General features: G+C 38.2%; 1 protein-coding gene across 5 annotated transcripts in view; it reads right to left on the bottom strand.

Moving 5' to 3' along the window:
* The window catches only part of cemip (cell migration inducing hyaluronidase 1), a 214,942-nt gene that overhangs the window by 97,032 nt on the left and 94,062 nt on the right, over positions 1–23,848 (bottom strand). For all 5 annotated transcript variants that reach the window (XM_032561532.1, XM_032561533.1, XM_032561534.1 and 2 more), the window contains 2 exons: positions 22,051–22,242; positions 5,234–5,403 (listed from right to left, as the gene is read on the bottom strand). In XM_032561532.1, coding sequence (XP_032417423.1) covers positions 5,234–5,403; positions 22,051–22,242 — 362 coding nt within the window. The remainder of the gene's footprint in view (positions 1–5,233; positions 5,404–22,050; positions 22,243–23,848) is intronic.

The raw sequence follows: 23,848 nt of genomic DNA, 5'->3' as shown, positions 1-23,848 counted from the left end.
TGCGTCGGAGTCTGCTACGGCCTCAGATACCCAGCGATGTTAAGGATTACTACGACGGATCGACAAGAAATGACCTTCAAGGATCCAAAGCGTGCGAAGGAGTTTATTCTGAAGGAGTTTCTGAGCACTGAAGTGTCCCACTGATCATGACTTTTTGCAAGACAGCATGTGCTGGAATTATTAGGACTGGACAGCGCCGTTGCAGAATAATAACGAACATTAGTGCTGAACAACTGGATCTTACAGGTAATGCATGCGTATATTGAGCATTTTGAGACATACCATAATGTCTAATAACTTCTAATTTTAAGTTTTGGCTTTTTTGATACTTGCATTTTTTTTAATGGAGTCTTGTGATACTATATTGGGAATATGTGTTATTATTGCTGTAGAAATTGCAATTACCATTTATAATTGGGTTCTGGTGTGGGCTAACATGGTAAGCATTTATTGGTTCGGATAGTGAGGAGATACACTATGAAAACTGGAAGTATAGCGGTCTCCTTTTGAGGCTATTTTTTTTTCTTCTTTTGTCATTCTATTATAGGTGCTTTGTTAATTTTGTGTTAATTTTCTCCCTCTCCCTCTCCCCTGCTCCCTGCCCTTTTTTCCTCTTCTCTATTCCCCTCATGGGCTATATGTTGGATGCTGCTTTTGCTGAGTCCTGTCTATGACCTCTGCAAATAACAAGACACTAACCAACACCACTTCGGTCTGCTGGAATGTTAGGGGATTAAACCATCCGGTCAAATGCAATAAAGTATTCTCTCATCTACATAAATTGCAAAGTCGCATCGTTTATTTACAAGAAACCAATTTGCTAAATAAAGATCAGTGTAGACTCCGCAGAGGTGGCTTTACACAATATTTTCACTCGGATTTCAACAGTAAGAGCAGAGGAGCAGTTATCTTAACACATAAAGATGTACAATATGAAGAGTCTAAAACAATTAGGGAAAAAAATGGCAGGTATGTCATCACAAAAGGCAAATTATTTAATAGGCCTGGTGTTCTTGCTAATGTTTACGCCCCTAACTGGGATAATGTGGATTTTTTAGCGATCTTTTTTCCCTCTTACCGGATCTTGAGTTGCACAACTTAATACTAGGTGGGGACCTGAATTGCACTGTGAACCCAACACTGGATCATTCCAGCCCAAAAGTTGCCATGATTAGTAACTCAGCCCGTTGTATTAATACATTTATTGAAACATATGAAATGGTGGACCCCTGGAGATTCAAATATCCATCATCCAAACAGTTCTCTTTTTTTCTCCCAAGTACACCAAACCTACTCAAGGATTGGCTACTTTCTGATTGATGCCCATGGTTACCCAAGTAGACTATGGCAGCATTGTAATATCAGACCATTCCCCAGTTGCTCTGCGTTGGGCTTTCTTGAAGACAAATCTCCCACCTTTTCGTGGCGGCTTAATCCTAGACTGCTGTCTGAACAAAGGTTTGTTGACTTTATCAATGCAAAAATAGATATTTTTATTGAGTTGAATGAGTTGTCTGGGATGCTACACTTTGGGAAAGTCTAAAAGCATATCCGAGAGGTCAAGTGATATCTTACATTGCTGGTGAAAATAAAAGGAGGGCTAAACGGTCTTCAGAGCTTATTGAACAAATTGAAACCGTAGATCATCTACATTCAGCTTCACCTTCCAATGATTTATACAGAGAAATAATACTACTTCAAATAGAATTTGAGTCAATGCACCTGGAATGTTAGGGGATTTCAGGTGCATTGAATCCCCCTAACCCTAACCCCCTCGGTTTTGTCAGACCTCTGCTAGGAATCTTAGTTTTACTTTTGATAGTTGTTTAAAGCTAGATAAACAAGTTAGCTCTGTCGTTAAATCACGTTTTTATCACCTGCGGATTTTAGCAAAAGTTACATTTGTGTTATTGTCGTTCTTGTACAGCACTTTGGTGCAGTTTCACACCTGTTTTAAAGTGCTATATAAATAAATTTGACATTGACATTGAACCTCTGGTAATCATGATAAGGGACTCCGTTAATTTAACTGGTGTGCAGAAAGGTGGGCACGTAAACAAATTGTCCCTTTACGCTGATGACCTCATCCTTTTCCTGTCTAAACCCAGTATCACAATATCTATTGCTAAACCTAATTTGGGCAGGTTTCTGGTTATAGATTGAATCTATCAAAAAGTGTTATATTCCCAATCAACAAAAAGGCGCGTCAAATGACCTTCCATAGTCTCCCCTTTATAGTCAGTAAAGATAGTTTTGATTATTTGGCCGTCTGCGTAGCATATGACTACAGTTGCTTATTTAACAAAAATTTCACTAAGGCACTGAATAAGGATAAATCAGACATGGAGAAGTGGTCAAAACTCCCTATAGGAAGAATAAACTCAGTCAAGATGACAATCATGACAAGGTTTTTATATCTGTTTCAGACCATACCAGTCTTTATTCCTAAGAAATTCTTCAAAGAACTAAACAAACATATATCTGTGTTCATCTGGAATAAAAACATTCCGAGAATTAGAAAGGAATATCTAGAGAGACAGAAAGAGGAGGGTGGACTATCCCTACCTAATTTCCTTTACTATTACTGGGCAGCCAATGTCCATAAGTTTTTGTACTGGTTAATGATCAGATGATCAGCCCATGAGATGCTGAATCTCCAGAATGGGTCCACCTGGAACAACATTCTAGCAATCCAGTTTTGCTTAGCTCATTAATATGTAGCCCTTTACCATTGAGTAAATGTCACAGGACAAATAATCCAGTTGTCGGGGGCTAAAGATATGGTTCCAATTTAGGACTCATTTTCAATGTAGAAATGCACTAACTGCATCTCTTGTGAACTGGACATTGCATCGCACCCCATCCTCAATAGATCCATCCTTTCAGGTATGAGAGCGGCATAACTTGCATAAAGGACCTTTTTGAAAGAGGCCAATTTATTTCTTTTGAACAGCTAAAAAGGGACTTCGGTGTCCCTCAGGCTGACTTCTTCAGGTATCTCCAAGTACGTAGTTATGTGAAAGCTAATTTCTCATTAACGCTGCCTCGAATAACGTGGATTGATGAATGTTTGGATATGAATCCGACTGATACTGGCTTAGTATCAGTTATATATGGCAAAATTCAGAACGCTGCATCCCCATCACTTAGACATCTGAAAGAATCATGGGAAGAAGAGTTAGGGGAACTATTTACTGATGCAGCCTGGAAGACTGTAATCTCAAGAATCCACTCTTCTTCAATTTGCATTAGACATAGCTACAGTTTAAGGTTCTGCACAGATTGTACTTGTCCCCCAATAAATTATCTAGAATGTATCCTAGCATAGACTCATCTTGTGTTAGGTGTGGGCACAGCCCTGCTGATCTCATATGTCATATGTTCTGGCTTTGCCCCAGGCTCCTCCCCTTTTGGGAGTCAATCCAAAAGGGGAGGACGATTATATTTATATGTAAGGGGAATATTGATCGAAGTGCTCTAACTGCCGTATTTGGGGTTGTCCCTCCAACTACACCAATAACAAAGCAGCAGGCCAATGCCACAGCATTTGTTACACTACTTGCAAGACGCCTAATATTATTCAATTGGAGGAGAGGGATAAAGCCTCCGTCTCATAAGCAATGGATGGAAGATGTTATGTTCCATCTGAAGCTTGAGCATCTGAAACATACAGTTAATGACTCAATTCAACAATACAATACCACCTGGCAGCCATTTCTTTTGTATTTTGAGACAGACTTCTCCTGAGTATATAGCCCTCCCACGTGCCCTCCTCTCCTCCTGTCCTCCCTTTTTACTAAATATGTGATTTTAGTACCTGTTGTCATTTTTTTGTTTGTTTCATTGTTGTTCTTACATGTTTAAAACAAATAAAAAGATTTGAATAATAATAATTAACTTAGTCAGCTACGTGAGATTGAAACTACAAAAACAAACAGATGCATCATGGGTAATGTAGTGTCAAGCAGACAGACTTTTAATAATAAGTTTCAACAAGCTGAATGGAGGATGTGTGATGGCATCATGTCATTACACATCAAGCAGAAAAATACATGTAACTTTTTCCCACAATGAAGAAAAATACGCTAACTCTGGTCCCTCTAACTCAGGGCTGTCAAATTCCAGTCCTCGAGGGCCGGTGTCCTGCAACTTTTAGATGTGCCTCTGAATTATTCTATTCAGGTGCCCACACCTGAATAGAATAATTAGGTCATTAGCAGGACTCTGGGGAACTTATCTACACAACAAGGAGGTAATTAAGCCATTTCATTCCAGTGGTTTGTACCTGTGGCACATCTAAAAACTGCAGGACACCGGCCCTTGAGGACTGGAGTTTGACACCTGTGCTCTAACTGAACATAAACAATAAAATTAAATGATTCCACCTAAGTTATGAGCTATTTCTATGTGATAGCTATATAATGTCAGATACAATAGGGTTGGGCCAAAGGGGGATGGGTCCTACAGTGCAAAAAGGCCTTTACAGGTGTCCAACTCATTTATTCCCCATAAGATAACCCACTACTACAAGCCATTCTGGCTCATTCACAATTCAGAATATGCCTCACCACTAGTAGATTGTATTTCTAAAGATCCTTGCAAGCCCACAAACAAAATAGACCACAGAGAACTCTAACAGCTTGGGTATTTTTGGCTTCTGCTGTCGAACTCCCACGCCGAAAGCACTATGCTCACAACATAACTTTGCTTTGATTAGCATGGTAGCCTTGTGCCCAATCACGTGACAATATGGGACCATCCCTCCAGTTAAAAATTCATAAATATAACTGACCCCAGATGCTGACAAGCAGCATCTGGCTGAAAATTAAAGACATTATATAATAAAAAAATATTATTATGGGTCTGTTCTGTAGATTTGGTTGCATAGTACTGTTGATTTGTAAATGGTAAAAAATAAAAGTTTGATTAAAACAGGCAAAAGTAAGAATGTGTGCTTTGTAACAGAACTAACATAAAATGAAAGAAGTATAAGGCTTCTCATCCATAAAACATTAAATGCAAAATGATTTATCATGCAAAACATTCTTATTTGCCTAGTTACATTAAAATAACACCCACTCCCGCTCTTAGATCCACAACAAACACAGGTTGCAAATGATAATAAATTGTCAGCCATTTGAGAGTCGAAAGAGCTGGCTCTCTGAAAAGAGCAAAAATTCCCATCACTAATTTAATGCTAGTTTTGTAAATGATCAGGTTATCAGGATTATACCTTCAAATGTCCCCCGAAGGTGTCAAAGTCAAAGAATTTACAAGCCTCATGGCCATAGCAGGTGGGCTCAGTCTCGCCACGAAGTAGGATGTTACGTGTCAGCAGGCCAACCTCTGCTCTCATATCCACCCCATCAACTTCTTCACCGATGTGGATAAACTTGGCTCTTCCTGGACCAACAACAAAACAAAAATACAAGTAAACTATCTCATCTTAAGGGCTACAGGGTAAATCTTTTAGAAACTGAACACCTATTATACAGCTGAGGTAAAAATATAGCACCTTGCAAAAGTATTCACACCCACTCAACCTTTTGAAGTTACAGCTATTCAATAAAGTTCATTTACATCACACTAATTCCCAACAAATGTTATCTCAAAAACATTTGTTGATAACATTTTTATTTTATTTTTTTTAAATAAATCATTTTAGTTCAATCACATGCATTTCAAACACATATCAACTGTATTAACAGAAATCCAGTCATATAGTCTAGTGGTTGGTGACTACGTACTTGTGGCACTAAGGGTATGTGATGGGTCAGTATACCAGTTATTAAGGTGCACCCTGAGCCCCGTACTCTCCCAGTAGTGTACACCCATCCCAGTCTTATGTTACGCTAGTTTCAACCCCTCTCCCGCTCTTAGATCTAAATCACAAACCACAAGGCTCCAATTGGATCTGTCTCTCCTTTTAAATGACTGGATAAATAGAACATAGAAATGAAACTGGCGAAACAAAAGAACTTCACTCTGCTTGGAAATTTATGACAGCTTTAATCCATAGTAGTCTGTGATCATGAAGCTTGCAATTTTACCTGCTGGCAATCCCTTTCATACATGTTTACTTGGTGCCTCTAAAAACCACTGTAATGTACACTCACCAGCCATTTTATTTGGTACACCTGTCCAACTGCTCATTAACGCAAATGTGAAATCAGCCAATTACATGAGAGCAACTCATTGCATTTAGGCACATAGACATGGCCAAAATGATCTGCTGCAGTTCAAACCGAGCATCAGAATGGGGAAGAAAGGTGGTTTAAGTGGCATGGTTGTTGGTGCCAGACGGGTTGGTCTGAGTAGTTCAGAAACTGCTGATCTACTGAGATTTTCAGGCACAACAGAGAATGGTTTACAGAGAATGGTCCAAAAAAGAGAAAATATGATAGAGCACCTTTGGGATGTGGTGGAAAGGGAGATTCATATTATGGATGTGCAGTCAACAAATTTGCAGCAACTGTGTGATGCTATCATGTCAGTATGTTTCCAGTACCTTGTTGAATCTATGCCATGAAGGATCAGCGGAGTTCCAAAGGCTAACGGATGTCTAACCTGATACTAGCGAGATGTACCTAATAAAGTGGCTGATGAGTGTGAAGACACCTGTGTCTGGAAGGTCCGTTCACTGCATTCAGCTTTCCTGACTACCATAGGATAAATATTTTTGGGGATTTACAGTTTTATACCTCTCTCACTGTTCTTGTAGTTTAGTCTTTCATGTTGGGAAGCTGGGGTTTGGGTTCTGTGTGGGGTTTTCCGTTTCTACAGTCATCCACCAGAAGGGAGCCAGGGAGTTGCTGTTCTCTGGAGGGTGGATCTGCTGAGTACTCACATGCACTTGCATATCATCTGATTCATCAGCCGGTTGCCAGTCCTCCAGTGCCTGAGTGTTTGCCTTCAATGACATGCAGTGCCTTCCAGCAGTTTCTGAGTTCGCTGTGGTTTTTAATGACTTGAGACTTACCTCTTCTGAGGCCTCATGTATAAAGTTTGTGTATGCACAAAAAATGTGTGGCGCCATGTTACGCACAAGTCGGCATATATAAAAATGGAATGTGGTATAAAAGTTTGCGTAAATATAAACTTTTTACCTGCTGTAAAAATGTGTGGCAGCCACATTTTCACAGCAGCTTTGTCCACAACAAAGCTTGTCCACAGCAAGGTTTGTTATGAACAATAAGAAACTAGAAGGTGCCAAAACTCACCTACATACACTGACACCTGACATCATTCAGTTATTTAGACAAAGAAGCACCAAGATTTTTCATGATTTTAATATTTTATTGTTTAAATGTAAACGATGAAACTGAACCCCCCTCTCTGTTCCTTGTTGTCACCTCACCCAAACCCTGGATCTCTTTCACCATCCCTGGTGGACTCAGAAAGAGCCACGCTCAATTTACATTCAACCTTTATGTTCTCTTTGCTCATCTTCTACGTACTCTGCTTTCAGTGTTCCTGTTATTCCCCTGCCTCCAGTAAGCCGGACAAATATGCATTGATTCATTGAGTGTTCAATAAACTGTTTTTTGTTGTTTTGTTTTTCTAATTGCCTCCTGAGAGCGTTATGCATGTGGGCCAAAAATATTGCAAAAGCCATGACACTTTGTGGTTGGGGGCCCAAAAACAGTATCATGCTGTGGAGCTGCTTATAGGCAGCACGACCCTCATGTATAAACTGTGCATACGTACAAAAAATGTATGACACCATATTATGCACAGAAGTCGGCATGTATAAAAATAAACGTGGCGTGAAAATTTGCTTAAATATATGCAAACTTTATACATGCCATGAAAATGTGCAGCAGCCATGCAAGATTTTTTGAGGACAATAAAAACTAGAAGGTGATAAAACTCACCTAGAAACACTGAAACCTGACTTCATTAGGTACTATTTAGACCAAGAAGCATCGAACTTGGTATTTGTTCACTGTTTTAATTTTTATTGTTTAAATGTAAACGATGAAACTGAACTACATTTATTCTCAGACAGTAACATAATCTACACAAAATAAATAAAATAAAAATAAAAGGATGTAAAATCCTCACTCAAATGTAAATAGTAAATTTACTCCCTTTTTGTCACATAAAGATGTAACGCATTGGTGTGTGCACCCAAGCGCATGAAATACATGTTATTTCATTAATGTTAATTTCATTCTCCCTAAAAAAGCAAATTAACTCCAAACAGGTCAGGTTTGATTATTTTTAAGGTGATGATGGTATGTATACAATCACACATATAAGCAGCTGCGCAAAGGTGTGCCGCGTAATTGTGAAACGTTTTGGCTCTGACGGAGAACATCGTCAATATAAGAGGGAGGGAGCATTTGTTCAGAAACCACATAGATCTGCTGGGAAATGTTGATGGTTTATTAGCTTTTAGATTGCTCAGACTGATCATCCAGAGCTCTGTGCAGAACATAAATAAGGAGCTGTTCGTTAACGGTGCTGCTGGATCTGCAGACAGGTCAGACAGTCATCCTTCAGTCGAGCCATGTCAACTTTCTGAAGTAATTTGTACACTTACAAATCTAGTGCTACCAGTTCTGATACTAAAGACTTCCTAAACAATTTAAATGTACCTGTTCTGGATGAATCCACCAGGGTAGACTTGGATTCTGATTTTACAATTGAAGAAATCAAATCTGCAATTAGTTCATTCTCTTCTGGTAAAGCTTGTGGTCCAGATGGGTTGGGAATAGAATTCTATAAAAGTCATTTGGATCTGGTTGCCCCTCTTCTTCTGCATATGATAAACTCTTCAGTGAGGGAGGGAGTATTTCCTCAGAGTTTGTATGATGCTAATATCTGTCTTCTCCTGAAAAAAGGCAGGGATTGCTCCATGTTGCCTCATAATGTCCTTTAAAGTTTACTAAACAGCCACCAAAAAATAGTTGCCAACGTATTAGCTACTCGTTTAAATAAACACATAGCTCGGCTGATCCATCCTGGCCAGACTGGCTTCATCCCTAACAGATATTCTTTTTCAAACACTTGTCAACTCCTACATATTTTTTACCGGACCAACCCTCCTGCCTCTGTGGTTATTTCATTAGATGCTCAACAGGCATTCGATCAAATTGAGTGGGACTATTTGGTTTTGGTTCTCCAAAAATTTGGCTTTGGTGATAAATTTATGACATTACTAAAAATTCTCTATGCTCACCCCAAATCCTCAGTTCTAACTAATCAGGACAGGTCCGCTTCATTATCATTACATCGCAGAACCAGACAGGGGTGTTGTCTCTCATCGTTGCTATTTGCACTGGCCATGGAACCCATTGCTATTCCATCAGGACCCATCCGTTGATCACTGGCATTTCGGACTATGCTACTATGCTACATGATTTCTCTATTTAGAATAAACTTCCACATTCACCACTCTCTAAAGGACTGTCTGTCTTTAAAGGACTGTGTCTTTAAATCCTGGCTGAATGCTTTGATGTTCAAACAAGCATTCACACTCGGATCTCTTTATTTTCTTTTCATTTTCTATTTGAAATTTTTTCTTTATGATTTATTATTTTTATTTTTTGTAAGATGACCTTATGTGCCGTGAAAGCACCTTTAAAAAAATATGTATATATTAATTATTATTATTATTAAAAATATTTATACTGCTACAAGCAAGGACTGTTGCCATGGTTATTGCTTCAGGTGGTGGCAGCCTTCTGGGTATTTATACTAATTTACATACGTATTTATGAGTGATGACAGGGCGGACTGGTAGCTGTGCTTTATTTCCTGCAAATTGGGATTTATAAAGGAAAGGTGTGTGCGTGCGCATGGCTTTACATATCTGAATTTTATTGTGCGCCAATTTGTCTGTACACCAATTTTTAGTGTGAAAGCTTCACACCCTTTTAGGCCTGGAAGGCTTGCAATTTGCAGAAGATATCAATGTAATAAAATATCGGAAAATCCTGGAGGATAATTTGCTTCTATCTACAGGAGCACTACAGCTTCAGAATATACTAATTTTCAGGAAGACAGCGACTGGAAGAATCCAGCTAAAGCTACACAGAACTGGCCTCAAGACATAAGGGTGGATATTACGGAGGACTCCAGACCTCAATCTGATAAAGCCAGGGTGTCAAACTCTAGGCAGGCCTCCATGGCCACTTCTCTTGCAACTTTTAGATATTCCACTGGTCCAAAATACCTAGGATAGTTAGGCCTGGAGTTTTATCTGCTCAGTTAGTGGTCATGGCAACCAGAAACCAATGAGTTTTGCCCACGATTCTTTTTTCATATCTTTCTATTTTGGTCTTTTTTTAATATCACCTTGTATTAAAATACCACATGACACCATCATGTCTGAGGAGAGCTGGAGAAGACCCTCTCTTGATTATATCCTGATGATACAGGGGTTATATAGGTTAACCCAGACTCAGGAATGAGTCAAGGTTCCTAAAACCTGTACAAGATCCACTGATTTTAGTGGTGCAGTAGGTGTATAATAATGAATGAAACATGCTACTTTAGTGGCTTTATTGTCAATATTACATTTAACCTGGAAGTAGATCACTGATATTGTCTCCAAGTGTATTTTGGGTACAAGTCATCACCAGCCGTCCACCATCATCATCATCATCAGTCACTTGGCAACAGATTGGAAACTAGGTGGAGCATTTTTACAGACTAAGTTAACAGAAGTGGCGCTTCATATCTGCATAAAAGTGGAACGGCAAAGTGAAAAGAAAAGAAAAAAAAGAGAGCAAGTGCAATCTGGGGCCAGTTAGCTTTATTGCTAATTAGTCCTGCTAGCTAATTCTGCCTATTAAACACTATGGGCAGAATAGCATGTGGTGATTTTTGCCTGTTTCTCTCGTTCCACTATAAACAAAGTGACTGTGGATTTTGATTGTTCAACAATGACTGAAATGTAAACCAAACCTTTTTTTATTTGTTTTCTTTTCTTTGATTTTAATAACATAGTGTAATATTATTTAAATAATTAAAATATATTTATATGCTATTAATATTTTAATGACTTCTAGATAGTATATTTAATATAATTAGTAATAACTATTTCAATTTTTATGTTGGATATGTGCACATGGATTTTTATTGAATTATTGAATGATGGCCCTGTGTCCTATGCAGGCCAGGTTTGAAACTGATGGCGAGCTGCAGAAAAAGGCCCAGAACAAAGACTAAGGATCGTCTTTCAATCTGGAGGAATTCACTTGCTCGGTCCGGGCTGGTAGTAGGCTCCTGCAGCCAGTTGAACTCTATTTTTAACCCGTAGTTTTGGACTGCTGCAAATCTTTTATATGACTCATTCAGACATACAAAAGCAACAGCCTGACAGCCTGACCTCTTAACTTTAACCTTCCAGGACTACATTCATTGGGGACTGAGTTGAACAATAGAATCTTGGGTATTGAAGAAATTGTAAATAAGTAATTTGCACAAAGAGAATAATGCACTTGATCGTTTCTCTCTGTTATTGTTTAATATTTAACTGTAAATATTTATCAAATTGAATGGCCATTAAGGTTTGGAATAGTTAAATTTATTTGGTGGTTGTTGCACAAAATCAAAATACAGTACATGGTGCATATCAATCATGTTGACATAGTTGATATGCACCATGTTGCATGTGTCTGTGAATTCTGTCTGAATTCACAGACAGAATTCAGTCTGTGAATCTGTTTACTCTTATATACCCCTTTTTATGGAGACGTATTTACACATTTACATCAGATACTGAATGCGATTTGAGTGTTAGTGATCTCTAGTATAAATGACGTCTAAGTAGACATGCGTCGAGGGCGCGTCGCCGCGATTTTCACGTGTCTAGCACTGTGCAATTGAAGAGTTTTGAGCATTGTGATAATTCGACCTGGGTCAAGCAAGTCCAACACTTCCAACTTTTGCCACTGGATGAGGAGCGTCAACCAATCAGAGAGACTCCGCTATGTGACGTAGTGGACTATAGTTGGTATCCTGCCAGAAGATGCTGGCATCAATGCAGGTTAGCAGGTCGTCAAGCTGGGCTCGGGTGAGACTAATGGTGACCTCCGAGTGTCCAGCTAACTTGTGAAACTCACGAAACTTACAACATCTCTGAATTATCTGGTAATTTCAAACATGCACCCTACGGCGACAATTTGTTGATTTCAGTTAATAAAACCTAGACACTCTCAATATTTCATTCACCATTCTTCAAGGTAACTGGGAGAGAAAAAAAGGCAAATGGCTCCAAGGCACGAAGTGCCATTATCAGCTGTCACCGTTGCTTGTTCAATAGAAACTAAACGCAAAGTATTCAGCAAAGACATCTGAGCCTCCATTGCAACTGGAGGAACTTTCACTACATACTATTTTGGTGACACTCTCAATTTCATCCGCCATAGTACAAAGATACCCGCTACAGAAAACAATTAGCCTAATGTTTTTGTTGTTCTTTTGGTTTGTTTTGCTTCATGTCCATTTGATGGAAAAAATGACAGTTGCTCTCCAAAGCTGTTGCGGGGCATGTGTATGTTATAAAATTATGTTATCATGAGCTTTATTATTTGGCTATGAAAGGCCCGGTCATTAGCCGTGGCCCGACTCGAACTTGTTCTGCTAGAGATTGAGGGGATTAGAGAATGACAGAGAAACAAAGGTATTGTAATTAAGTCAAGCCATACTGTAGTAATTGTAGCATACTTTGCACAATTTACTGATTGATTTTAACTTGATGTAAAAATTGATGATCTTTACAACATAAATTACCTTTAGTTTTGGCACATAATTAAACAAATGCCCAGTTTATATCATACAACATTTTAAACAAGTACTTATTTACATCATAAATATACCATTTGTTTTTATGCAGGGGGCTGCTAATAATGAGATACATTTCATTAGTGTTGTAGTCAAGATCACCTAACCCGAGACCGAGTCAAGACCAAGACCAGCGCCCCGTGCTACATGACACAATAAAATGTGAAATATGATCAAAATTGCTTCTTAAATTGATCTCAAAGATTCATATTTCCATAAAGATACCTACATATTAAATGCTTAGAGCTGAAATAAATTTAACCAATGTCATTGTGAATTCAAACTCATCTTCATTCTACTTTGCTTCCATCTCTGCCTCAATCTGCGGATGACTCTTGCTATCCCTAAAAAGATAACGCCCTGGGGCATGCCGTGGTGGCGCAGGGGGTTAGCACGCCCCACGTTTGGAGGCCTTAGTCCTCGACGCGGACGTCGTGGGTTCGACTCCCGGTCCCGACGACCTTTACCGCATGTCTTCCCCCCTCTCCTCACCCTCCTTCCTGTCTGCCTACTGTGGAAAAAATACAAGCCACTAGCGCCGCAAAAAACTCTTCGGAGAAAAAAAAAAAAGATAACGCCCTGGTCAGTTGCCCATATTGCCCATGTCGAAACCACCACTGTCTGCATCATTAAATGCAGACATTAGGGCAATTAAGGCAATGCCCTAATGGACCTTACCAAGCTCCGCCCACAATCGACCCACGTGACCGCAAGTCTCACAAACAAAGCCATTGTTTCTATGTAAACATGGCTCGATTAGTGCATCATTTCTACCGGATTTTCACAATATATCAGATACTACAATGGACAGAGGAACTAACAAGTACATGTCATCATCTGGGAGGAGGTTACTGGTTTCTCAGTCACAAGCTGGTTGCAAACCTGAGGCCAGCAAGTGTCAGTCAGTTATGGTAGATCTGAAATTTGGTTTGATGACATCAATATGAGAAGCTACAGACTGATAGGAGGAACCAAAGAGCTCTGTAAAGGTAAAGGCAAATCTTCTGAAGTTGGGATATAATTAATTTAATTTCACATAATTACCACGGTAGAAGCCATTTGTTTGTTAAAATTTTATGAAATATATTTGTTCTATTTGATGTTAGTTGTGAGTGACGTATACTCACAAACGAACGAGGTAATTAGTCCAAAGTTTAGAAACTACAGCGACTGTGTAGCAGACAGGCTTCAAGGTGTAGAAGTTGTATCAGTACTGCCATTATGCTGTACTTAGCTAGCGGGAAGCGTGTTTTTGTGAGGCGGCCACGCACATGACCACGTAGAATGGACATCAGCCAATGAAACGTGGCCCCTCTGGTAAGGTCCATGGTAAACAACACTCAATTCTGAGTGTTGTTTACCGTTACGGTAAACAACCTAAGCTCCTTGCTGGTTGACCAGGGAGCAACAAGCAAGAAGTAACCAAGCCCAAGGCGCACATCCTGACCCATTTTTTCTATGTAATCATGACTCAATCTTGCTGTCTTTCCTGCTGCATGAAGCCAGGCAGCGCAGAGCTGTAACATCTACCACCATGACAGGTGACGAAAACAAAGAGCAATGAGCATGCTCTTACATTCTTCTGTTTTATTTATTCTTTAGTTAAATAAATATCAATGAATATAATTAAAATAATGATAGCTACTGCAGTGTACCAGAGCCTTACAAGAACAAAGAACGACTCTCAGTGAGGCTCCAGTCTTATAGTATATAGTAAAGAGCTGTTCAGAAGAATCAAATCTTTCATGAATGTTACACCACTATATTGCTGGTCACAGCGGTGTTCCATATATGTAACACGCTAGTCAACACAGTAATTCACAATAATTCAATGCAGTGAGTGACAGACTTTTTTCTTAGCAAGTGCAATTTGTCCCTGCACAGCTAGCTCTGCTAACATCACGTCCACAGAGTTTAGCTTTCTTTGGGTTACTTTTCTAAGTGATGATAAAAATTGTGTTGGAATGCCGTGTGTGAAAGGAGGAGGTGATGTGTGACAGGGTAACAGAAACACGTAATTAGTAAGTCACGTTATTGCATGCTGGCAATTTAGCGATATTTTTACAGTTGTGATCTTGACTGGTCTTGAAATAAAATCCCAACTCGAGTGCTAGAACACTACATTTCATAAGCTCTGTTATGATTTATCTTGTCTTTTGATTGCCGTTAACCTGCCTTCGCACAGATAGTTGAACAAGAAATTGTCTCCTCAAAACAAAAGCATAAGAACTCAAACAGGAAGTTAACAGTAGTTAAATCTAATGAAAGATGATGTAGGTCCTATTAATATTGAGTCATTTGCACATTATAGTCAACACTGTATTCACATACTTCCCAGATACTGCAACATATTCTTATATTCAGTCTATTTTTTAGAAAGATTTTATTGGCTCTAGTGGCCTTTATTTAAGAGTGGTTAGACAGGAAAGTAGGTCATGAGAGAGGGGGAAGACATACAGCAATGGTTATCAGACCGGAAATCAAATCTGTGATGTCCGTGTCGAGGACTAAGGCCTCCTTGCATGTGTGGTGCTTTACCCCTGTGCTACCACAGCACCCCAACAACTTATGTTCAATCTTGAGCTGTTGTCTTGTTTGTTCTGTCTAAATATCAATAAGATGTGGGACAAAAAAAGAGTTAACACGACTTTGACAAGTGTGATCATATTTTTGTATTACTTCAGAATGGTTTGAAAATGCTTCGTATATTTTCTGTTAGTTACCAAATCAATCTATCTGTTATCGTTTCCGATTGTAGCAGCAGATTTTTTAATTATCAGTGCATCATTTCCTCATAATCCTCAGTGAAAATAGGTTGTTCACTTGGTGTGAGGTATGGTGTACGCAATTTATCTAGCGTAGCATTAGTTAATCTGTGATTGATCCCATTGTTGTTGAATTGTTCCTCAATGTATCACCTGTACCTATGCTTATAATAAATTTTTATAATTTGGTTATCTACTGCCATTATTGATTGAAGTAGCAAATAACTATTTCTTTGTAAAAATACCATGGACTATAGGGGCATGGAATTATGCTTATTTTATTTCAGATATCTGGACTATATTTGGAGTTTATACTCAACTTTATACTCAACTCAACTTTTTTATATAAATTTTTTAATTTGCATCTACATTGGAAAAACGTGAAAAAAATTGGAAATCACAGTTTACAGTCTTTTTATAAAATCAATTTATGTAACGTGACATGTAAATGCAACATCTTTATGGGGTAAGCACTGTTCTGAAAACTTCCAAGTTGGTGGAGATGCTAAGAGACAATGCCAGGTGTGGGGGGAGAGGGGTGGAGTATGGAGTAAAGCAGTGTTTCCCAAACCTGGTCCTCAAGGCACACTGCCCTACAAGTTTTAGATCTTTTCCTGTTTTACTATGAATGATTCAGCTGATTGCAGTTTAGCAAACACCTGTCAATTGAAATCATCTGGGCTGAATCAAGGAAACACCTAAAACATGTGTGCAGTGTGCCTTGAGGACCAGGGTTGGGAAACGCTGGAGCTTGCTGGGAAGGGCTTGAACCCCATTGATGACTGCTTACAGTTCTAGTTTTTCTTATTTTTGATGTGAGAAAAGGGTAAATACTATCAAATTTTTGTGTTGCATGTGTTCATTTGTTATTATGGATGAAAAGTGTTCTTTAAAAATAGCTGATCTGCACTTTGCCAACATCTCAATAAATATATTTCTAAAAGAAAATTGTATATGAATGTTTATATGAAGCATTTCAAACTTAATATAGCATTTCCTATTTAAAAAAAAATTGGTCAACACGACTATATTTAAGTCAAATTCCAACTCAAGAGTAGCATAATCTTTTTTCAAAAGTCCTTGAAAGCTATTCCAGAATAAATCTCTTTTTTTGTTTTAAGGAGGGATGCACATAAAGTTACAAATTGCCATATTGAACCAATAACAATATCAGACCACAGTCCAGTTGTTATGACAATAAATTTAGAGAACAATAAACAACCTAAACAGTGGAGAATGAATGTTTCACTTTCACTAAATTACCCAGAAATAGTTCAAAGAATTAAAAAAGACTGGACTGAGTATATGGAACATAATGACAATGGGGAAGTATCAGTGTCAACTTTGGGAAGCTGGAAAAGCTGTGCTGAGGGGGAAGTTAATCTCTTTGTCATCCCAAACCAAAAGAGAACGCGATAAAAAACAAGTAGAGTTAGAAAATCGCATACGACAATTGGAGGAGGAACATAAAAAGAACTTTAAAATTTCTTGACGAATACAGACAAACACTGGATATCTTGTTGACGCACAAAGCAGAGGGGGCTTTACGGTTTGCTAATCAAAAGTATTATGAATCATGAATAGGGCCAGCAGGCTACTAGCATTTCAGTTGCGCAAGAAACAGGCAGATCGCACAGTGGAAAAGATAATGAATCCTTTTACAAAGAAAATGCTGTCCCATCCTAAAGACATTGCAGAAGCTTTCTCAGCTTACCATGAGACACTTTATGATTCAGAGGAAATAGACAGTAAAATAGAGAAGATTAAGAATGTATTGGGTGAAACTAAGTTACCAAAATTAACTGAAAATGATGCCAAGGCAATGAGAGATCCAATCACAAAACAGGAAATTGAGGAGGTCATACAAAATTTAAAGAAAAGTAAAGTGCCAGGAGTTGATGGATTCCCTGTGGAATTTTATAAGCATATTAAAGCTGAGGTCACGCCCCTATTACAAAGAGTATTTAATTACGACCTCACAAATAAGGACCCCCCAAAGTCTTGGTTAGAAGCAATAATATCTATAATTCCCAAAGAGGGCAAAGACCCCATAAATTGCTCGTCCTACAGACCAATAAGTTTGCTCTGCTGTAATTTGAAAATTTTAACTACAATACTGGCAAACCGAATTCAAAAATGTATCCACACAATAACTGAACCAGACCAAACAGGATTTATAATGGAACATTTAGAGATAAATAATATTAGGAGAACCTTAAATGTGATCTCTGTGGCGAGACAAAAACAGGATCCTTCAATGCTTCTCAGCCTTGACGCTGAGAAGGCATTTGATAGGGTGGACTGGCAGTATCTGAAACACACACTGGCAAAAATGGGATTTCATAGAGACTTTATCAAATGGATTGATGTGCTGCATTCTCTTTCGCCTCTATTATTTGCTATCAGTATCGAGCCCCTGGCAGAAAGAATACGGACAGACCCTAGAATTCATGGAGTAACAACAGGTTGTGTCACTCATAAGATCTCATTATTTGCGGATGACATTATTTTGTATATTTCTAACCCTCTGAGCTCAATCCCTAGGCTTATGACTAGTTTAAAAGATTTTGGAGAAATCTCAGGTTATAAAGTTAATGAAACAAAGTCAGAAGTTACGACGTTGGTGGGAAATTGGCCTACAGGTTTAGATAAAGAGGTCACTTTTAATTGGTCCAAGAGGGGATTCAAATATTTAGGTGTGATGATTACACCACAAACCTCGCAACTATTTAATGGAAATTATAGTAGATTAATCACACAAATAAAATCAGACCTGTCTAGATGGGAGATTCGTCCTCTGTCCCTTTTGGGCAGAATAGAAACAGTGAGAATGAATGTACTCCCACGATTAATGTACCTATTTCAGGCACTACCTATTCGAATACCTGCCTCCACTTTTAAAATTTTGGATAAAATTATTAATAACTTTATTTGGCAAAGGAGGAAACCAAGAATCAGACAGAAATTATTGTTAAGTCCAAGAGAAAAAGGTGGCCTTGGCCTGCCTAATCTGAAATTGTACTGCTGGTCAGCACAACTTCGTGTTGTGGTCGAGTGGCTTCTACAGGATGAGGAGACAAACTGGATTGGTCTGGAGAACAGTGCATGCCCACTGGTACCTCTTGAAGCAATGCCATTTATGGAGGGAAAAAATTGGAAGGATTTAAAAATTGAAAATGAATGGATTAATTGTTCATACAGAGTCTGGTCTCTAGTGAGGAAGAAAATGGGAGCACCTTTAACAATATCAAGCAAAATAAAAATAGCCAAGTAGGCCTGTCGCGATCGTACGATAAATTAAAACTATCGACGTCATTTTAATTATCGGCATTATCGTCTCTTCCGGCCTTTTTCTCTTTCTGTTAATGACACTGAATGAAAAAAAGGCTCAACTCCGGTGCACTCCACTGACGCCCCCTTCCTCATTTCCTCAGTGTAATGCCCAGCGCACACTACACGATCTTAGAGCTGTCGGCCGATTGTCGGCCCATTTTCAAAACCTGACAGACCACACATTAGCCGACAGGTTCGATCAGATTCGTTCCTGCCATGTGGTGTCCAACAATGGGCACAGAATAATGGCTACAAGTTCAGTTAACTAATTTTAAAACCAGGCATTAATCAACGCTTTACTACAATCTACCTGCAATGCATGTGGCTAATGTCAGTCCTGACTGAATGAAAATCATTATAACTTATTTACGTCACGTTAACGAAGAACAGCTGAACAGTTACCGGGTTTATCAACTGCGGTAGCAATTTCGCTCCAACTCCTCCCCTTGTCATTTCTATATTCTTTGCATGTTGAATAAACATTAATGTTGTTTCCACATATCATCTCCAATGTCCGCTGGACTTCGGGTTGCGCCGTGTCAGCTGTTTGGGATTCCCCGACGTAATTTCCCCTCAGAAAGTGCGGAGGAGAATCCGCGCTTTCTGATTGGCTACCTGTCACATTCAACAGGCTGAGTTAAAGCGCCCAGTCGGGGAAAAACCCTGATTTAGATCGGAGGACGATCTACCGTAACACACCACACAATCTTAGAAAGACCAACGTTTTAAGATTGTTGTAAAGGGAAAAATAGGAGCAAAAAATCATGTAGTGTGAACTATTGCATCAGGTAGTCAGATGTGCCCATCTTCTCTATTTAAATCTAATTATTACTGAAGGGCAACATAATATACAGACTTCATAATCTGCACTCTTTTGGTTGAATGCAGTATTTATTTCCACTTTGGCTTTATGTTGTTTAGTTTTTTTTTTCCAAGTGAGTTTTTTGTTAATGGAGACTGAGAATCCATTTTATTTTCGTTTTTGGTTGTTTTGTTTATTTTGTTTATCAGTTCCAGTGTTTAGTGTTCTTTTGAAAATAAAGTGTATCTATCTTTGGCAAGAAATCGCATGGATTATTTCCATTAAATCAGTGTAAAAAGGTCTTCAAACAATATTATCGTTTATCGCAATAATTTTTGAGACAATTAATCGCTCAGCAAAATTTGCTATCGTGACTGGCCTATAGCCAAGATTACTGACTTTTTCCAAACAACTGGATACGGGTTATCAGAGATGGGCACAGAAAGGATTAATAAGAATTTCTCCACTGAATCAGTTATTCAGTGGAGAAACTCGTAAGTCATTTAAGTTACAAGATAAATATTAATTATGCTCAAAAGATTTCTATAAGTACTTACAATTAAGGGATTACCTTTTATCGCACAAAGAATGGCCTACCTTGAAACAAAATACATTACCTTTAGAAATATTTCTGATAAAATGTGTGGAGGACAATAATAAGAGGAAGATTATATCTAATCTATATAAACATTTACAGATGCATTTCTCTGACAATTCTATAGATATCAAGCAAAAGTGGGAACTAGAAATTAATATTGTTATTGAAGATGAAGCGTGGGAGGAGATTTGTGAAAAAGGTTTTAAGATCACACACAGTGCAGGTTGGAAGGAATTTGACTGGAAATTAAGAATGAGATTCTTCAAAACACCTTTCAGTATTTCAAAATACGACAGAAATGCTACAAATTTGTGCTGGAGGAACTGGAATCAGATTGGGGATCACACCCACATTTTTTGGGACTGCCCAGTACTGATTCCATTCTGGCAGGGGGTTCAGACAGAAATTAAAACAATATTTAAGGTCACATTACCACTGAACCCACTGCATTATATATTGAGTTTGACCCCAGGAGAAGATATTGGGAAAGAGAAAGTCCAGTTACTACAGATTTTCCTTGCTATTAGTAGCAAGGAAAATGATAACTCTGTCCTTGCATTAAGCTTTTACCTCCCACCCTTCAACAATGGCAAGAAAGATTGAAGAATGTGTATATAATGGAAAAGATAACAGCAAAACTTCATGTAAAAGTGGACATTTTTCTGAGTGTATGGACCCCAGCTATTTCCCACTTTGGATGGACACGGATAAAGATGTTATGGGTTATAAAAAGCTGTCAGCCCCCCTTTGTATGTCTCTCTCTTTTAATGGAAGACACTGAAAATGTACACCTCCCTTTCATGTGAGCCCATGAGGACCTTTCTAAGAAATGTCAATTGCCGAAATTCATTTAAATGTTTGCTGAGCCCCCCCTTTTTTCTTTTTTCTCTCTCTCTCTCTCTTTTGTTGTATTATGTAAGAGCATATATAAATATAAATATGCATATATGTTGGATTCATAATATTCTTAAATAAAGAATGTTAAAAAAAAAGAGTAGCATAATCTACTTAGTAAAACGCCTTCTAAGGAACCCCAGCAGATAGCATAATGTCAGCGACTTTGCAGCAATACCTCTTATTGAGTATATACTGTATGTGGTAACAGTGGAGAGGCGAACGCCATATTAACTTCAAGAAATGTTGACCAGAAAAAGTCTTACTGTTGGCCTCCATCTTGTGCCACTGATTAGGGGTTAGAAAAGACAGAGCAGTCACATAAGCAACACAGAAGAAGTGCTCTGAGAGTAAAATGCATTCAGAACTTCTGCATTCAGTATTGGACCCAAAGAGAGTTTGGTCCAAGTGATCACAAAAATGCTAAGTTGGTGTAATTGCTCCACTCCAGGATAGGCTATCGTTCATTTCAGAAGTAAAAGAAGGAAGTACTATAAACCTGTTTAATATTGGATACAAATGATATCATTGACTAATTTAAAATTAACATTAACTGAAACTCTTCAAGCAGGTCATTACTCTGTAAAGGCGCAAAGAATTAGAAACTTTGTACAAAGAATTTTAATAAACATATAACTATTTATACTGATGTAGATTAATAGCCTGTATGAAATATCCCTTTATAAAAGATAATGTTTATGATATATAAAAGATTAAAAAATACATTGCTTCTAATGTATTTAGTAGCAATGCAAATCTTTACATTGCTTCTAAAAGAAAGATTGGAAGATTTGGAACGATTTCTAATTGAATGACACTATAGCACAGTCTTTATAGTTGCTTTAACACAAAAGGTATCTTACCTTTGATCTTCACTTGGTTGGACATGCAGGTAGGACAGGGCAGCAGGGAAAACTCCTCAGCTTGGTGCATTGAGTAGTCTGTGCTGGCCACAACCACTTGATCACCAGCTCTCCAACCTACCACCTCATCACTAAGCTCCAAGATGGTGTTGTCTGTTAACATATCGATTGAGAGAGAGGCCTGTGGACGAACTACAAAGTGGGTAAAGAAGAGTAAGAGTCACACTCATGGATTCAAAAAGACCTGGTGTCAATCTATTTTCTAGATACCGAGTGCAAACTTCCAAAACCTAAAAACAGATTTTGTGTTTTGACCAATCTTTTATGTAGTAACTTAGTAAAAGTTATGTATGTAGTAAAAGTTATGTAAAATAACTTTTTGATATTATTATGATCTTTTGGGGGGGGGGGGGGGTCTGATTTCTGGTTGCTTTTTCAATTAATTTAAGTTTTGCACTAGGGGTTATGAATATGGCTATTTTAAATTATAAAAGATTAGACTAGATTGAGTAAAAGCAGTAGCAGTAGCTTTGTTTACTGATCGCTGGACCTTCTCTGAAGGGTCAGCGTCCTTTGTCGCCGTCCCTGGACTTTTTGCGGCAGGCTCAACCCTGACCGTTTCTGTTTGTTTGGACTGAGTTATTTTGTTTCTCTTTATATTTCTTTTTGGAATCTTGTCCTCTGTCTGTCGCCCCTCCGCTCAATCTGGTTGGGTTGTTTTTTTGTTTAGGACTTTTTGAGAGGGGGTACTGTGAGGATTTGGTTTTCTGTGACCTTATTTAGTTCCTGTGTTGTCGCGTCTTCTACTTGATTGCCCCCAGTTGTCCCTTGCTTCCCTTGACTACCCTCTATGTATTTAATGTCACTTGTGTCTTTGTTTCACTGTTGGATCCTAGTCTAAAGTTGTGTCATGGGTGCCTATGTCTGCCTTCCCTGTGCTACCGGTGTCTGAGTTCCTTGTCTCATTGCTCATCTGTACTGCCTGGACTTTGTAGTCATCTGTGACCTACACAACAAATCCAGCAGGCCCAAATGAGCTCTGTTAGATTTGATTTCAACACTTTTAAAGTGTCCACACCAGACAGTCTTAATTTAACTCTTTTTGGATAGTTGGAACTCTAATTAAGTGTCAAATACCAAATCTGTCTGGAGTTAGTCAAGTAACACTAACTTGGTGATAGATCTTAAATATTAACTCTCCCAGAGTATCCAAAATGTACATAGTAATGTACTTTTTATTATTTTGAACTTTTAAGAATTCTTTGGAAAATAAACATTTAATAAAGAGGCAATGACTTTCTGAAATGCATTTATTTCAAAACATGCAACATAATTAGAAAACATATAACAACATGGAATAATTTACACTTTCATGTATCACATGTCGCTTTCATTCACATATTGCTTATCAAAAGGTCTGACATATCAGCTGTACAATACAAAAAAAGTATGCTTAATACATTTTTCTTCAAGGACCAAGCTGTGTTCTTCATTTATCATCCATTTATTTATCAGTGTGTTTCAGGACATTGTTTTACAGTTAGTCCAGAAACAAGTAAAAACCTTCAAAGTGCAACACTTCAAATTAATATTTACATAACGGTTACATTTATTTAAATATACAAATGTTTACTTTCAATATTAATCACAAATATTTACTTTACAAATATATAAATACACTGCCTGGCCAAAAAAAAAGTCGCCACCTGGACTTAACTAAGCAAATAGGTACAAGCCTCCTATTGGATAAGTACTGCATAGGCGATTATCTTTCAGCTGGTAACAAGTTATTTAACCC

Source organism: Xiphophorus hellerii, chromosome 4 (genome assembly GCF_003331165.1).
Source record: "Xiphophorus hellerii strain 12219 chromosome 4, Xiphophorus_hellerii-4.1, whole genome shotgun sequence".
In the NCBI taxonomy this organism is placed as follows: domain Eukaryota; kingdom Metazoa; phylum Chordata; class Actinopteri; order Cyprinodontiformes; family Poeciliidae; genus Xiphophorus; species Xiphophorus hellerii.
This window is presented reverse-complemented; position numbering and strand designations above follow the sequence as displayed.